General features: G+C 41.5%; 1 protein-coding gene across 2 annotated transcripts in view; it reads left to right on the forward strand.

Moving 5' to 3' along the window:
- LOC124620031 (serine/threonine-protein phosphatase 6 regulatory ankyrin repeat subunit C-like) overlaps positions 1 to 19101 on the forward strand; it is a 240507-nt gene that overhangs the window by 46418 nt on the left and 174988 nt on the right. For both annotated transcript variants that reach the window (XM_047146700.1, XM_047146707.1), the window contains one exon: positions 2448 to 2546. In XM_047146700.1, coding sequence (XP_047002656.1) covers positions 2448 to 2546 — 99 coding nt within the window. The remainder of the gene's footprint in view (positions 1 to 2447; positions 2547 to 19101) is intronic.

Consider the following 19101-nt stretch of genomic DNA (forward strand, 5'->3'; position numbering starts at 1 on the left):
GCTGTTGGCTTCAGAAAAAGCTTACATGGCAGTTGTGCCAGTAAGAATACATGTAACATGACCTATGACTCAAAACAAAGAAAACACACCAAGTGCTTCAGTTAAATGGTTCAACATACAAATATGATGTTGTGTACTTATCAGATGCTTTTTAGATTTGACATGCTAGGACACAGTCTTTTGCAATGTCACACTTGATAATGGCCATAAGACTAAAACTGCAATAGTGTAAATAAATAATTTTTGCAGTCAGTGTCGACTGTGGAATATTTAAAAAGAAGGATCTGTTAGAAACCACATTAATAATTAACTGAAATTATACCACTAGCTCATTCAAACTAAATCTGATATACTGACCAGGTACATTTCCGAAGTCTGAATGTAGGCATTAGTGATCCACTAGGTGTCAGTAACACATATTTTAGCTGTCCATTCTAACTGGTTTGTAACAGAACACCATTTACTGGTAATCCATGTGCATAGCAGCATTATGCCTTGGCATTGCAACAGAGGCATATTCTGACTCTAGCATCAGTGTGTGAGTGATACAGTGAACATTTTGTTTTTGAGTTTGTATTGCGCACAGTGGAAATTGATGCAAACCAGATGTTAGAGGTTTTACACTAGACTTAATTACCATCTTCTTTATGTGAAGTAAATGAAGAGGAAAGAGACATTGCCAGCACTATCTTTGGCTTGATCAAGAAACTTGAAGATGTCACTATCACTGAAATCCTGAAGAATGAAGAACTGGTGCAAAAGTCTTCTGAGGGCATTACTGGTGTTGAACAAATTTGTGAGCTTTTGACTGTTGATGTAGCTAATGACTATGTTCCTTTTGGTTATGCCAAGAAGGTAACTGAAGCAAAAATAAAGGCTGGTCATCAAAAACAATTATGTATCACTTCAGAAGGGTCAGGTACAGGAACTATGTATCATGTTATCAGAGATATTGTGAACAACAACGAACAAAATGTGAGAAACTCAAGATCATATTGGAGTACGTTTATTCTACTTTTCAAGAGGTAAGTGCTAATTCCATGGAAGTGCATGATGTTGACATAAGGTGGTGGGCATGCACAAAAGCTAGAGTGCTTGGACTGATGGATTTCAAAGCTGGAGCTAGCTGGATGTGGAATTTTAAGCTAGTTCACAAGATTATGAGTCACGAGGTTACACAGTTTATAACATGAAAAAAAGGTTCAACTGCAAGAAGAGACAGAGAATTCTGCAATTTCATTTGGTCGTGAATTCATGGGCACTATCATTCTAATTATTCAGCAGTTGAAATTTTAAATACTGACCAATCTTGATTTAACTATGACATTCACAGAGAGTGCACACTATCTGGGATGGATGAACAAGACACAATTTTTGGGGTGCAACCATAATCTGGAATATTTCATTCATAGACAATTCAGCCATTTATTTCCATGGAAGGTAGGTTTCTATCTCCACCACTCATTGTCTTTCATGAACCAAGAGGCACACTTGGCCCCTTGAGCAAAAGAAAATGAATCCTTTGAACATATACATAACAGCTTCAAAATCAAGCAAAGCTGACAAGCATATTCTTGAACAATGGCAGGATAACTATCTATTTCTCAATGTTGGAAAAAACAGTTGTCTGGTTCTGGAGTCATTTTCACTCAATCAACAGGACCTGTTCATAATACCAAATAAACACACAGGTAACAACCATTCCATCTGTTGCAGTGTCTCTTGTGCAGCTTGTGGATGTATACTCTTTTCACCAATGGAAAAGTTCATGAACATTTTAATAAGTGAGTTTTACTCAGCAACATTGATATTGAACTCCACAACTCCACAGTCATAATGCTATCTTCAGCCTTCATGCACTTATCCATAATCAGTTCAGTGCCCCCATATTCTTCAACAAGCTCAAGAATGCCTGGGAGAAAGTTACATTTCCAGTTGAATGGAAATTTCAGGTTGCTTGTACCCAATTGCACAACTGCATCATTTATCCAATTTGCACATGCCATTTACATTTGTGTTTAACAGATTTCTACACTGGTATCCACAGACATGGTTAATGATAGATACTTACAGCTAAATGTAATAAATAAATAACAATAACCATTATGTTTTACCTGTGTTTCCTGTCCTAATCATTATTATGCCACTATCTATAAGGCTCAGAAACATGTATAATTACCACTGTGGACAGCTAAAGTTGGTGTAGTAAGTACCGATTACACCTGACATTTCCATCATAGTTAATATTATTTCAATATCGGTGAGGCACTTCATGACTGTACGTTGTGGAACTGATTCAGGAAATAATTACCTAGAGAGAAGCTGTTGCTTTCTCAGTAATTTTTAATTGTTGCTGTTTATCTCTTATTGCTAGCTTAACATTTTCTTTTTTATCTTCTTGATAACATTGATATTTATCCTTTACAATTTGTGTTTCCCATTTCTAGATGGTCAAATTGCTGATTGATGCTGGTGCAGATGTGAATTTCAAAGATGACTATGGTTGCACTCCACTTCACAGAGCCCTTGAAAGTGGACATTATGAGGTATGGCACTCACACACTATGCTAACAAGAAAAATATGTTGTACACCAAATTAAATTGTGTAGTAGTATTTCTTCCCTACTAATACTTTGCATGAGCCAAGCTCTGAAAGAAAGTTCTAAAATTAGGTATATGATTTTGAAATAAGTGTACATGGATAGAGAGTCCTCAAGAGAAGTGGAAGTACTTTAGTTCTGCCCAAGGAAAATGTTAGGACCCGTGTTCTTCATATTGTATATTAGTGACTTTCTACAGACAATACGGTTATCTATAATGAAAATCTGTCCGAAAAAAGCTGCACAAATATCCAGGTCTTGATAACTTTTCAGAATGATGTAAAAACAGGCAACTTGTTTAAATGTTCAAAAATGTAAAATTGTGCATGTCACAAAATGCAGAGATATAGTACGCTATTAGTACAACCCCAATATATCACAGTTGAAATCAGCAGATCTTAACACTACCTGTGTTAAAAATTTGTAGGGATATGAAATGGAAAGATTGTGGGTGCTGAATTGTAGATAAGGTAGCATAAGTGTACAGTGCTCTTACATGTAATGGTTCAGTTTCCATTCTATGAATTTGCACTGGCTATGAAAGGCCATGATCCATGTGAGTCATGTGTCAGTGTCAGTACGCAAGTCACATGAGATGTGATGGACATCAGGCTTGCCATCTGTCTTGTGGACACCATTTCATTGTTTTTAGCATTTATTTATTTGTCCATATAAATCTCTTTTTAAGTACATATATTGTACACAAGATATTGGACAGAAAACCTTTTTAGGTATTGGATTTTCAAATGTCAAACATAAATTTTATAAATTTTTATGAAAAATTGGATCCATACAGTTAATAATTACAAATTTTTGAAATATTGTATATTTATAACTTATTTCTACAATTAAAGATACAAATTACATTTTTTCTTGCATAAGATACTGTGAGATTGAATAGTAGCAGTTTTTCAGAAGGTAGGCTGTCACAGACTTTTTAAAGCTTTGTACTTCAGTAAGAGATTTTATATGTCTTGGTAATCTGTTGTAAAGTTTTGTTCCTGCATGACATACACCTTTCTGGCATAATGTGGTGTTACAATGATTGACATGTATGTCACTGTCTGATCTGGTACTGTAATCATGGACACTTTTGTTTTGAGGAAAATGGGTTTCTTTTCTCAGTATGCTTTTTTTGACATGCGTGACTACTTCCAGTATATAAATGCAGGGAAGGGGTAGGATCTTTAGATCTTTAAAGAAAGGTTTGCATGATTTTCTGCTGCTCACTTGTTTCATTATTCTTATAATTGCCTTTTGTTTCCTGAAAACTGTTATAGGCTGATGTACATTTCCCCAGAAAATTATACCGTACTTCAGTATTGAATGTACACAAGCAAAGTATACAGCCCTAACTGTTTCTGCACTAGTACTGTTGCAGAGAATTCTTACCACATAGCTCATTTTTGCTAGTTTTGAATTTAGGGTTGTGATATGAGTGTTCCATTTAAGATTTTCCTGGATATGAATCCCAAGAAATTTAGTTTCATTGACAGAACTAATTTTTTGGTTATCTATACCTATTACAGGTTGTGCTGGATTTTTATTTTGATCAGTGTGGAAATTCATGAGTACCATTTTTTGGGGATTAACTATTAGCCTGTTTCTGGTAAACCATTCAGACACTCCTTTTGTAATATCTTTTGCAGATGCAGTAAGATTTTCTTCATTATTTCCTTCAATCAATAGACTGGTGTCATCTGCAAACAGTACTGGTTCAGAATCCCTAACATGTGATGGGAAATCATTAATGTAGACCAAAAAAAGAAAGGGACCTAAAATGGAGCCCTGTGGAACTCCATGAGTTAGTCCACATGGTTCTGAAAGGTGTACCTGGAGTTCATTTCCTTCCGTGTGCTTAATTTCAGTTACCTGAGAGCGATATTCTAAATATGATTTAATCTAATGATTTGGCACACCTCTTACACCATACCATTCGAGCTTCCTCAGGAGTATAGAATGATCAATCACATCAAAAGCTTTTGTTAGGTCCAAAAATAAACCTGATATATTTCTGTGGTTGTCCACTGCATTTAAGACATGGTTTATCAGACTGAAAGTGGCAGTTTCAGCTGATCTCTGTGGTCTGAAGCCATGTTGACATCCAGAAATAATGTTATTCTTTTCGAAGAATGTAATTAGTTTTGAAAGGAACACTTTTCCAATAATTTTCGAAAACCATGACAATAGAGACACAGGCCTATAGTTACCCATACATTGATGATCACCTTTTTTATATAGGGGTATTACTTTTGCCATTTTCAGTTGCTGAGGGAAGACACCACATGATAAGGATGAATTGCATATGTCCAATAAAGGTGAAAGTATTTGTCTTGCTGTTATTTTTATAATATAATCTGGAATATCATCAATACCAGTTGAATACTTACTCTTCAGTGAATTAATGGTAATAGGGGCTCTGTTGGGCTTACTGGACTGAGGAACATAGATATATTATTTATTTCAATAGATGAAAGTTCATTCCATGTTGTATTAGGTGGATTTCCAAATTTTTCCTTCACTAATTTCCCAGGAACAGTTGCATAGTAAGAATTGAAACTGTTTGCAACTTCCTTAGGGCCAGTGACATTCTTGCCATCATTTGATATCACAATATTTTTGTGAGTTGTCTTCTTCCCTGTAAGATCCTGCACAGCTTTCCACATGGACTTGGTTTTATTGGATGACTTCATAATTTATTTGTCATTTTCCTTAATTTTTGCCTCCTTTATGATGCGTTTCAAAACTAGCTTGTATTTTATGAAATAATTAATAAATTCTGGACTGCTGTTAGTTTTTGACTGCAGAAAAAGTTCCTGCTTCCTTTCACAAGATACTCTGATGCCTGGTGTAATCCAGTTTCTGAATCTATCTTTGCTTTTGGAAAAAACTTTCCTTAGTGGAAAAGCTATGTCAAAATTATGCTTGAAAATGTTCAAAAAATGTTCCATCTTTTCGTTAGTATTAGAGGTATCATATACTTCTCTCCAAGATTGTTCACTGATTAGGTACTGGAAGTATTCAATATTTTTCCCACTATAAATCCTTTTATGGATAACATTTTCTATACTGGTCGAAATGTGATTTACAGGTATGGTCAGTAATTGTGAAAGGTGGTCACTATAGCAGGTATCAAAGTTTTCTGATGTACACTTGTCCATGTTTACACATACCTGATCAAGGAGAGTGACACTAGTTTTAGTTACATGTGTTGGAGGCTAACAGTAAGACAAAGCATATGAGCAAACAGTGAACATTGGTAGTGTAAACAGTGATGGATTACAACATTGGATATAGCGCAGTGCAGTGAAATGTAAAAAAGTATAAATTACCAATATAACGTTTCTGGAAGATTTTTCATTGAACAATGGAGATGGCTGAGAACCAGAAGAAGATTTCCGTACCAGAAATTTTTGATTATTAAACAGGTATGGGCCTATTCTCATATGAGTTGGGTGGAGCTGTTGTTGTTGTTGTGGTGTTCAGTCCTGAGACTGGTTTGATGCAGCTCTCCATGCTACTTTATCCTGTACAAGCTTCTTCATCTCCCAGTACCTACTGCAACCTACATCCTTCTGAATCTGCTTAGTATATTCATCTCTTGGTCTCCCTCTACGTTTTTTACCCTCCACGGTGCCATCCAATGCTAAATTTGTGATCCCTTGATGCCTCAAAACATGTCCTACCAACCAATCCCTTCTTCTAGTCAAGTTGTGCCACAAACTCCTCTTCTCCCCAATCCTACTCAATACCTTCTCATTAGTTACGTGATCTACCCACCTTATCTTCAGCATTCTTCTGTAGCACCACATTCCGAAAGCTTCTATTCTCTTCTTGTCCAAACCAGTTATCGTCCATGTTTCACTTCCATACATGGCTACACTCCATACAAATACTTTCAGAAATGACTTCCTGACACTTAAATCTATACTCGATGTTAACAAGTTTCTCTTCTTGAGAAACGCTTTCCTTGCCATTGCCAGTCTACATTTTATATCCTCTCTGCTTCGACCATCATCGGTTATTTTACTCCCTAAATAGCAAAACTCCTTTACTACTCTAAGTGTCTCATTTCCTAATCTAATTCCCTCAGCATCACCCGACTTAATTTGGAGCTAGTGAAGAAATTAAAACCGGTCCCCTCAGCTCTCACCACCTTACTGAAAAACCAATCATCCATAATGGAAGCTGTTGAGAAGTGTGGAAATTTGAAGCATATGCATATGCAAATATGAAACATATGAAATTTTAGAATCTTAGACCTACAATGAAATGGAACTGGTTTTAACAACTTAGTTTCAAAAGCACATGCCACAAATAGTTGAACTGATAAATTTTGACAGTGGCATATTTTTGTATATAAAACAGAATGTGGGGAGAGTGAAAGTGTGGACTAGCAAACTGTCGTTCAATGGATGCAGACTTTCCCTAGTCTCACAACTGGCCATGGGCTATGTAACATTTTTTAACTCTGACAGAACTGCATATTCTTTAATTTAATACTGAATAAGACATTCACTTTTCATGATGAAATTGCCATGTGGTATGAAAAGCAAGGAGGGCTTACCATTTTGTTGCACAAAAACACTGATGGCAGTGAGAAACTAAAATCTTTGGTTATTGGGAAACCTAAAAATCCAAGGTGCTTCAAACATACTTCTACCATTCAGTGCAAATACACAAACAATACTAAAGCAAAGGAAATTTGATAGAGGTGCACTCTGCTGTTATTTGTAGATAGATATGTAGCACATCCTCCAGATGTTTCATTTCTGAGAAATCTAAAAGTGTTTTACCTGACATCCAATTGTACTTGCTGTCTGCAGCCTCTAGACTTGGGCATAATATATGTCCTTAAGCTTAAACACTGGACAGCTCTGGTAAGAAAGATTTTGAATGCCATAGACCAAAGAAAGCCAGGAAGCCAGCGTAACATGCAATTTAAGGTACAAATTTGATTATGTATTCATGGAGGTGCAAGTGAGTGCTCAAACCATCAAAAACTATTTAATGAAAGCAGGATTTCATATGATTGAGGTGGTTGCTCCAGTGGAAGAATTGTAGGAGTTCCATGAATTAACAGGGAATAATTATGTAACTTTTGAGGACATTGTAACTCTAGATGATAATGTGGTTACCACAGGAGTGCTGAGTGTTGAGGAGTTGACTGCTGAGAGAAGCATGGGAAATGGAAGTGAAAATAAAAGTGATAGTGTACCCTCATATACTAAGGCAGCTGAAGGATTTGAAACATTAAGCAGGTTCATGATGGCCCATAAATATGAGGGCACAAGAGTAGCATAACTTTCTCATTTGGAGCAAGAAATGTGTCTGGTACAGTTCAGAAGAAATAGGGAGCAAATATGCTTACTTGACTACTTCAAAAAATCCTAGGTATCAGTAAGTGATGTTCAAATAGTATACATTTATTGATTTTTGTGAAAATTTAACTAAAGTTTTGTTTTACATTTCAGTTATTAAAGTAATTTTTTGCAGCTAATTCTTTTTTAATTTGTACACTTACTGTTTTTTCTGTAATACATCCTCAGTAAAATTTGACTTGAGTTTCATAATTATGAATTGGAAGTCTTCATCTTTACAGAATTTTTCTCTATACAGTGTTCAGGATTTGTGGTCTATAAAAAAAACGGGCCATACATGCCACTTAAGTGAGATTATGAATTACAGGCCAGTTACGAAGCAAAGAGCATTTTGGATTTACAGACTTAATTTATGGCTCACAGTATTAGTAAAAAATGCATATTTGAAGTGCTTGTTTGGTAGAGAGATGATATATACTAATAAAGTGTTCAAATTGAATTCAATTGTGTTTTGCATAATTTAATAGTGGAAGAAATCTTATCCACAGCAGCCTGAAATATAAGTTTTTGAATGTGTGGAGCTTACAGACCAAGAAAACAGAAAATTCACTGTTGTCATTGATGGTTCAACTGACTTGTAACAAATGGGGACTATAGTCAACATTATTACAATGGCTGTTAAGGAACAAAACAGTAGCAATATTGTTAATCAAGAAGGACAATTGAATGTTTAAGTTAACAAAGAACAGATGTTAAATTTTGCTAATTCTGTGAACTGTGAAATAGAAGATAGTGGCATTTGCAAGTTAAACTAGGGATGTGGAGTTTTGCACTGGTGATTAGTTAGAAAATGGTAATGAACACTATTGGTAACAACTTCATGTTTCTGATATTGCAAGAAATTAAAAACTTTTGCCAAGAAATTAAAAGGGATATGCAGGACTGTTATAATAAATTAAGGAATGCAATTGGCAGTCAGTGAACAGAGCTCACTAATACATTTAATCAAAAGATGATCTCTGAAATGAATTTGAGGCCAAACTAATGGATTCAGAACTGAATTTCAAGATGTTAAGACAGAGAGTACTTGGGTGAGGGGAGAGGGAGGAAGAGGGAGAACAAATAGGTGGTTAGCAAGTCAACTGGCAGGAGTGAGACACAGTCCAATGAGTGAAGTACAGGGCTATTACAAATGATTGAAGCGATTTCATAAATTCACTGTAGCTCCATTCATTGACATATGGTCACGACACACTACAGATACGTAGAAAAACTCATAAAGTTTTGTTCGGCTGAAGCCGCACTTCAGGTTTCTGCCACCAGAGCGCTCGAGAGCTCAGTGAGACAAAATGGCGACAGGAGCCGAGAAAGCGTATGTCGTGCTTGAAATGCAGTCACATCAGTCAGTCATAACAGTGCACCAACTGCTAACTCCATTCGGCGATGGTATGCGCAGTTTAAAGCTTCTGGATGCCTCTGTAAGGGAAAACCAACGGGTCGGCCTGCAGTGAGCGAAGAAACGGTTGAACGCGTGCGGGCAAGTTTCACGCGTAGCCCGCGGAAATTGGCTCATGCCACAACTGGAGACCGACAGTGCCGACTTCATCTTTCAACAGGATGGTGCTCCACTGCACTTCCATCATGATGTTCGGCATTTCTTAAACAGGAGATTGGAAAATCGATGGATCGGTCGTGGTGGAGATCATGATCAGCAATTCATGTCATGGCCTCCACGCTCTCCCGACTTAACCCCATGCGATTTCTTTTTGTGGGGTTATGTGAAAGATTCAGTGTTTAAACCTCCTCTACCCAGAAACGTGCCAGAACTGCGAGCTCGCATCAACGATGCTTTCGAACTCATTGATGGGGACATGCTGCGCCGAGTGTGGGAGGAACTTGATTATCGGCTTGATGTCTGCCGAATCACTTAAGGGGCACATATCGAACATTTGTGAATGCCTAAAAAAACTTTTTGAGTTTTTGTATGTGTGTGCAAGGCATTGTGAAAATATCTCAAATAATAAAGTTATTGTAGAGCTGTGAAATCGCTTCAATCATTTGTAATAACCCTGTAGGAAAAATTCACTGGAAAGTTTCAGAATGTGAAAAGGGATAGAGCAAAGTAAATAAGTAGTTGATACAGGTAGAGATTCATGCAGCACTATGTTTAATAGACTGTAACATTCATTTCATGCAGCACTATGTTTAATAAGTTGTAACATTGCTAAATTGCCTCAAGCAGTTGTGAGCAGTGGGTTGAGTGGACAAAAATTCTGTGGCTATGAAGCCAGAAATGATGTCCAAGCAGCAGCTTTTATCAAACAGTTCATACAGGCATTTTGAAACCCTTATACAAAACAGACAAAATAGATATATACATCAGTCACATGAAAGGTGAAACACATATCTGAGGTGTCACTCTGTACAAAAAATTATTCCACTATACATAGATTTGCTATGGTAATATGGGGCAATAAAGATGTAGATGTGCATTTATAACTTGATGTGTGGAAGGAAATAATGGAAAGGTATGGATTAAAAATAAATAAAGATAAGAGTGAAGTAATGGTATTTGGAAGAGACAAAGGGATCAACGGGAATATTACTTTGAATGGAGAACCGCTCAAAGTGGTAGACAGTTTCACTTATTTAGGGAGTGAAATATCTAGTGATGGAAGAATAACCAATGAAATTAATAATTACAGAAGGAGGCAATTTCTACCAAACAATAAAATACCTGATTTGGAATAAGGAAGTTTCAGAAAAAGCAAAACTCCTTATGTATAAGGGTTATTACTTCCCTATTTGTCACTTATGGAGGAAAAACATGGGCAATGACAGAAAGGGACTGCAGCAGACTACAAGCCGGGGGAAATGAAATTTCTGAGTGCAGTTAAAGGGAAAAACAAGAATTGACGGAGTAAGGAATGTAGATATTAGAAAGGACATTAAACAAGAAAGTATGAGAGAAGAAATAGAAAAAAAGAGATTAAGATGGTAAGGGCATGTTAAGAGGATATGTGGGTAGAGACTTCCCAAAATTATGGAAGAATTAAAGGTGGATGGAAATAGACCCAGAGGGTGCCCAAGAAGATGGTGGAAAATGGGAGTGAGAATATCTATGGAAGGGAGAGGTGTGATCTGGCAGCAAGTGGAGGAAGAAAAGTGGTGGGAGGACTGAGCCAAATGGAGAGGACTCATGAGCACCCAGACCCAGCAGTAGCTGGAGTGGGATCAACTACAACAAAGAATATAAAGCATCATTATTGAATAAATTTTGGACCCAAGAAAAACAATCAGATATAAAATAAAAAATTCTTCCATGATTGAACTACACAAGACCTTATATTTTTTTGCAAGAGATTATGCATGAATATTAGAATTACAATGCCCCCCCCCCTCTTAATGATCTAGTTAAAAAGAAACAGTTAAAGTTAATTCTAATACAAAAGTTATCACTCTTGGTACATGAAAAGTTGGAACTCAGACTGCAGTTGAATATGGAACAGTTGCGTTTAGTGATCAGTTGAACTGAAATCCTCCCAGCAGAATGACAACAACAGGAAAGCAATAATGGTGATCATGAATTACAGACAATCTAGTACAGGATGGTGCGTGAAATTTCATACACTGAAACTTGTTTATACAGGGTGTTACAAAAAGGTACGGCCGAACTTTCAGGAAACATTCCTCACACACAAATAAAGAAAAGATGGGAAACGCTAAATTTCCATGTTAGAGCTCATTTTAGTTTCGTCAGTATGTACTGTACTTCCTCGATTCACCGCCAGTTGACCCAATTGGAGGAAGGTAATGTTGACTTCGGTGCTTGTGTTGACATGCAACTCATTGCTCTACAGTACTAGCATCAGGCACATCAGTACATAGTGTCAGCAGGTTAGTGTTCATCCCGAACGTGGTTTTGCAGTCAGTGCAATGTTTACAAATGTGGAGTTGGCAGATTCCCATTTGATGTATGGATTAGGACGGGGCAATAGCCGTGGTGCGGTACGTTTGTATTGAGACAGATTTCCAGAACGAAGGTGTCCCGACAGGAAGATGTTCGAAGCAATTGATCGGCGTCTTAGGGAGCATGGAACATTCCAGCCTATGACTCGCAACTGGGGAAGACCTAGAACGACGATGACACCTGCAATGGACGAGGCAATTCTTCGTGCAGTTAACGATAACCCTAATGTCAGTGTCAGAGAAGTTGCTGCTGTACAAGGTAACATAGACCATGTCACTGTATGGAGAGTGCTACGGAAGAACCAGTTGTTTCCGTACCATGTACAGCGTGTGCAGGCACTATCAGCAGCTGATTGGCCTCCACGGGTACACTTATGTGAATGGTTCATCCAACAATGTGTCAATCCTCATTTCAGTGCAAATGTTCTCTTTACGGATGAGGCTTCATTTCAACGTAATCAAATAGTAAATTTTCACAATCAACATGTGTGGGCTGACGAGAATCCGCACGCAATTGTGCAATCATGTCATCAACACAGATTTTCTGTTAACGTTTGGGCAGGCATTGTTGGTGATGTCTTGATTGGGCCCCATGTTCTTCCACCTACGCTCAATGGAGCACGTTATCATGATTTCATACGGGACACTCTACCTGTGCTGCTAGAACATGTGCCTTTACAAATATGACACAACATGTGGTTCATGCACGATGGAGCTCCTGCACATTTCAGTCGAAGTGTTCATACGCTTCTCAACAACAGCTTCGGTGACCGATGAATTGGTAGAGGCGGACCAATTCCATGGCCTCCACGCTCTCCTGACCTCAACCCTCTTGACTTTCATTTATGGGGGCATTTGAAAGCTCTTGTCTACGCAACCCGGTACCAAATGTAGAGACTCTTTGTGCTCATATTGTGGATGGCTGTGATGCAATACGCCATTCTCCAGGGCTGCATCAGTGCATCAGGGATTCCATGCGACAGAAGGTGGATGCATGTATCCTCACTAATGGAGGACATTTTGAACATTTCCTGTAACAAAGTGTTTGAAGTCACGCCGGTACATTCTGTTGCTGCATGTTTCCATTCCATGATTAATGTGATTTGAAGAGAAGTAATAAAATGAGCTCTAACATGGAAAGTAAGTGTTTCCGGACACATGTCCACATAACATATTTTCTTTCTTTGTGTGTGAGGAATGTTCCCTGAAAGTTTGGCCATACCTTTTTGTAACACCCTGTATAATTACATTATGGGAACGTGATGCTTGTAGAGGTATACTGAACAAACTGTTCCACAAATATCTGCACATAAATATATATTTTCACACTAGTCGTACACGTGTACACAGCAAGAGACTTAAAAACAGACTTTTAGAATTACATGGTGGCTCAAATGTCTGATCTCAGTCAAAGATCATGTTGTTCATGGTTGATATTACCTATTGACACCACACAGCCGTCCGCCCCTGCCCCCCCCCCCCCTCTCTCTCTCCCCACTGTACAGAGTACCACAGGTGAGTCTTTGCTGGAGACAGTGTGGGCATTGACTATGTTGGTGGTTGTACGAGGTGGTAGACGCATGACTGGGACCTCCACCTCGACCAGGGTGGGGTGCGGAGGCAGAGTGACAGGAGGCAGGGCCACCTCGAAGTCATTGAGCCAGCAAGGGTGGACGATGCAGCGGCTGGTCCATGAGCAGGTGGGCGGAAAGGCGGAGGGCGGGGTAGGTGTGGCAAGCCCGGATGCTAACCGAGCAGTCCGGCGAGATGAAGGCATGTATTGTTGTCGGCTCACACTCACGAGCTAGGGTGATGCTGTGTGCAACACTGAAATTTAGCTGGTCGTTGGGTGTCGAGGTTGCGGTGTCTGTGAGTAGAATGAGAACTCGGTCATCGAGAGTTACGATTGAAATGTCGTCCACATGGTGTGGGGGTACGTTGCAGAGCAGGGTGACTGTGGGAGAGGGTGTCTCCATAGTCAGTGAGGTAGCAGCAAAACCCACACATGGGGTGGAGGTTGACATATCTGAGATACCCGCGAATGGCAACGGGGAGGCATTGGGTGAAAAAATTGGCATGGTGGGCTGAGGAGAAATGTTGTTGGGCTCCACGATGGGAGAGAGATTGGCGGGAGAGTTATTGGAAGAATCTGACTGAGCCAGCAGGGGGTGTCAGGATCCACGAATGCTGGTTAGAGTCGGTGTAATGAAACAGTTTTGGGGAGAGTCTTTGACGATGATGTCAAAAGTTGTATCGCCGTGCCGGAGGACTTTAAAGGGGCCAAAGTAAGGTGGTTGCAGAGGTTGTTGGACCGAATTGTCTCTCAGCATCACATGGGAACAAGTGTTGAGAGCAGTTGGCACCTAAGTGTCCGCTGGGGAGTGGCCCATAGGTGGGTGCAGGCGCACATGTTTGAAGTGAGTGTGCATGCGACTTATGAAATCTCGATAGGGGGGGTGAGGGGGAAATCTTCAGGTACTTGAGACTGAATGAGTTCCCCTCGTAGGATGGGTTTCTCCCCGAAAGCAAATTCTGAGATGGCTCTCTGTAAGTTGGGCTTGAAAGCTGAGCAGAGGCTGAGGAGCACACATGGAAGGGCTTCAGACCAGAGGCAGTTGTGGCACCTGAGGGCCGTTTTCAGAGTGCGGTGCCAGCTTTCTACCAGCCCATTGCTTTGTGGTTGGTAGGCTGTGGTACGAATTTTCTTTATGCCACCGATGTTACATAAAATGGTGAACAGGGAAGACTCAAACTGCTGACCCTGGTTGGTGGTGATGTAGGTCAGACAACCGAACCTAGCAATCCATGAGTAGATGAAACCCTTGGCCACGGTCTAAGCCATGATGTTAGGTAATGGAACTGCCTCTACCCAGGGGGACATGTGGTCAATTGCAGATAGAATGTATCTGTGGCCCTCCGACAGTGGAAGAGGACCGATAAGTTTGATATGTACATGGGGAAATCGTCCTGGGGTAATGTCAAACCTGCCCAGTGGTGGGGTGGGGTGGCATTGACAGGGGATGCAGCTGTGTGTGCAGGTCTGACAGTCACTTTTATATTTTTCCAAATGAAACACTCAGATATGATCCATGTAGTGGCACAGACGCCAGGGTGAGCGAGGTTATGCAGTACGTCAAAGGCCTGCTGGTGCTGGGGGGGGGGGGGGGGGCGAGAAGGGGGGAGAAACGGGCGTAAGGTACCAACAAAAGTGTTGCACCACACCTTGTCCACAATGCCAGGGAATTTAGCTTTGGTAAACACAAGGGATGTTTGAGGGTCTGCAAGGAGAGCTTGAGATTCCTCGTCAGAGGTTTGTAGGGCGGCCAGGTTGGATAACTCTATGATGTACAAAATAGTATTGATCTGTGAGAAAAAATCTGCAGCAATGTTGTCTGTGCCTTTGATGTAGCGAATGTCGGTTGTGAATTGTGAGCCTAGATCAAAGTGGCAGAAACGCCAAGGGGGTGGGTCCTCGAGGGGGTTGCAGAAAGCATCTGCGAGTGATTTGTGATCCATGAGGATGAAGAACGAGTGTCCCTCCACGTCGGGGCAGAAGTGTTTGACGACCTCATAGACTGCAAGGAGTTCTCTATTGAAAGCAGAGTATTTCTTCAGAGCTGTTGATAGTTTTTTAGAGAAGAAAGAGGGGAAACCATGTCTGCCTTGCGTTGCTGTAGTACTGCTCCCACCGATGTCACTGGCGACCACAGTGATGAACAACTCAGCCGAGGGGCCAGGGTGGGTGAGCGTCACAGCGTGAGCTAAAGAAATCTTTAGTGCATTGAAGGCCTCCAGCATATGTGCATTCCAGCAAACGGGTTTGAGTCCGGAAGTCTGTTTACCCGACAGCGAGTCTGACAGTGGGGGCCTGCACGATGGCGGAAGAGGGCAGGTGATGGCAGTAGTAATTTATTGTGCCCAGGAAACATGGAGTTCTTTGTAAGTAGCAGGGGGCAGCATTGACGCGATGGCCTGCACGCGAGATTTGGGAGGCTGTCTTCCGTGGGTGGAGAGAGTGTAACCTAAGAAAGTGACGGAAGGCTGGCACAATAGGAATTTGTCTTTGTTGACCTCAATACCACTGGAGTTCAAGGTCTGGAGGACCATGGATTAATGATTTATATGTTCCTCAGCCGACTTGCTGAAAATGAGTATGTCATCCAGATATGCAAAGCAAGACTCGAACCGTCGTAAGATGGAGTCAATGAATCGCTGCCACATTTGAACCATTTTTTTCAGGCCAAATGTCATGAAGTTGTATTGGAACAAACTAAGTGGCATGATAGTAGCTGTTTTACAGATGTCTACCAGTGCTATGAGAATCTGGTGGTAGGCACGTTTACAGTCAATAACACTGAAGATTGTAGCGCCCGATGACATATGAGTGAAAGCATAGATGTCTGTAATCACCACACATTTGGAAAGAACCGTTGTGTTTGAGGGCGAGGTGAATCGGTGAAGACCAGTTGCTGTCTGATGGTTGCAGGATACCTGCCACCAAAAGTTCGTTAATTTGCTGCTGGGGTGCGCGCAACTTAAGAGGGTTGAGCCGTCTAACCTTGTGCCTAAAAGGAGGGCTGGAAGTGGTAACTATTTTGTGCATTGTACCTTCAGTGATGGAAGAAACTGATAACTGCACACGAGACTGATCATTGTCCTGACGCGAAGTTTTTGAATGAGTAGGGCGCGATGAACCATAGCTGTTAGCGTGAGTGGGAAAGGGCAGCACAAAAGTCACATGCCTAGTACGTGAGTGCAACCTGTGCTTGTGTGGAGACTGTGGCTGCACACACAGCGTGGAGTGGGTCAGCACATGCGGTGAGTGTCTGCTGTCAACCTTGCACTTGATAACCAGTGCGGGAGAGAGCGGCATTGGCGTCGTGCGTGGAACAGCGATGGCCACCAACTCATGTGGCTGGTGCGCGAGAGAGGGGGAATGTTTGTCAACATGCGGGGTGGCTGCTTGCGTCGTGTGCACGGTCACGTCACATGCGCAGCACTGTTAGGAACACAAGGCACTGGATGTGGCAAGTGCGTCAGTGGTGCGGAGTCTACCAGACGTGAATCGTCACACACGATTAATGTGTGTGGACTAACCTGATGAGTTTGCGAGCTGGTGTCATCCAGAGAAGCTCGATTAGGTGGTGGAACTGTGGACTGCAGTTTTAGCAGTGAGTTACGAGCTGCAATGAGCTCATTGTATGTCTGTGCAATGCGTTGTTTCAGATCGTCTTTGTCCCAGTGGAGTATTCTGACAGTAGATTAGTTACGCAGGTCACAGTGTCGCCTGCAAAGGTGAAGCACTCGTGTGCTAACTCACATGTCATGAGAGAAGCAGAATGGGGAACATAAGTGCAGGAGCACTATATATGAGTTTTAGTGGGATGATGTAGTACTGAGCCCTGAACTACGTTTGGGGAGAGTTTTGTAATGGGACAAAAAATCAATACCGAGAGTTGGTTCATCAATGTTGGCAATGTAGATAGTCCGCAGACAATACAGAGAATGAGATAGGTGTACCATAACTTTGACAGAGCCTGAAGTTTGTAATGTTGATGTTTTGACATCTTGTAGAAGTGACCTCATAGGTGAAAAAACGGGGGGAGCCATCGATGTAGGTTTGATAGAAATGTCAACACCAGTGTTGACTAGGAAAGTGAGCTGTGATGAAATGTCAGTCATGTACAAACAACTGCTCAGCAAGGCAGATGAGTGGATGGAGTGCAATTTATGAGGACGCCTGTGAGGTTCCCTGCAGGACTCGGCATCTTTTAGGTCCTGCGGTTGGCATTTGGTGCTGGCAAGGTAACCAACACTTCTTCGCATCCTTGCTGAAAACCTTGTGGTACCAACAGTATGGATGAGTCGGATGTGGTGGTGGTGGTGATGACTGCGGCAGTGGAAGAGACTTGTCCTCTTTGATTTGTTCTGGCATGTATACTGTCACGTATGGTGCATGAGCGATCCTGGAGTGCTCGGATGGTGGAGAGAGCAAGTGGATGCTGCCAGGTGATGTAGAAGGCACAGAGGCGGAATGAGCCCTGCCTCTGCCAGCAGATGGTCGGTAAGCGGGAGCAGTTGTGCCAACTAGCGGTGAGTGGTGAGCTGGCTGGTATTGTCGTAGCAATGAATACAGTTGGTCTGCTGCACCCACAGAGTGACATCTGGCATGGTATGCTCACTCAAAATAACCGAAGATGGCGCCAGAGTTATGATGGGGTTCGGTCCCCCAGGTGTTCCTCATACAAGATCTTGATGATTAATTCTTGTGGTGAGCAGGCGAGTCATTCAGTGATCATCTTCTTCGCAAACTCGTATTTCGGCGGAGGTGGTGGCAAGAGGAGTAGATCGCAAGTTCAGCCTGAACGATCGTGGAGGTGTGTGACGAGACACAGGAATTTAGATTTGTCGTCGGACACGTGACGCAACTTGAAAATATGCTCAACAAGTGCAAATCATGACACTAGGTTGTCCTCATAAAAAGGTGGCAGCTTTAACAGACGACTTGGAATAGGGGACGAAGGCGGCGTCGGTGTCTCTTGTAAAACTGTAAACTGTCTGGTACATGACAGCTATACAGCAGGCAAAAACGTCCATAGCAACTGCGGGTTGCATTGTCCTTGATGTGTTGCAAAAACACCATGCAGCTGACATGGTTGGCACCGTGGGAACGGGCGGTTGCTCGGTAGGCATTGGGGTCCCGTAAACTCGGCCGTAGGCTACAGGCATTGATTTCAATTGATCCACCTCAGAAACAACATGGAAGGCTGGTGCAGAAGACACAGGCAGTGCTGTGGGAGAGGCGAGTGTCTGAGCGGCCAGAACCAGGGCCCCTGCGAGTACAGGGGGGAAGGGGGGAGGGGCAGGAGGCGCCATTGGTAACTCGTATGACCAAAGGTTTGAGTTCTCCGCGCACGTGGAAGACACACCCCATGAGGTCGGACTATAAATGTCTGGTGGAATTTGCGGAAAGTCACTTCGGTGTGGTATGACGCCATTGGAAAGTGAAACACCGAATGATTGACTCGAACCAACGTGGTCGAAAACTTGAGCGATCGGTCTGGGGGGGTGACTATGAAGAATTTTGCGCACTAAAATGTCCTAAAATGTCCTCGATTAGTTTGCAAATAAGGCAATACGAGACCAGGTTGTGGTTGATAGTGGCCAGGTGCATTTTGCAGTAATGGTGGTGCTGCACACGGCACAACAGT

Source organism: Schistocerca americana, chromosome 1 (assembly GCF_021461395.2).
Source record: "Schistocerca americana isolate TAMUIC-IGC-003095 chromosome 1, iqSchAmer2.1, whole genome shotgun sequence".
Classification (NCBI taxonomy): Eukaryota; Metazoa; Arthropoda; class Insecta; order Orthoptera; family Acrididae; genus Schistocerca; species Schistocerca americana.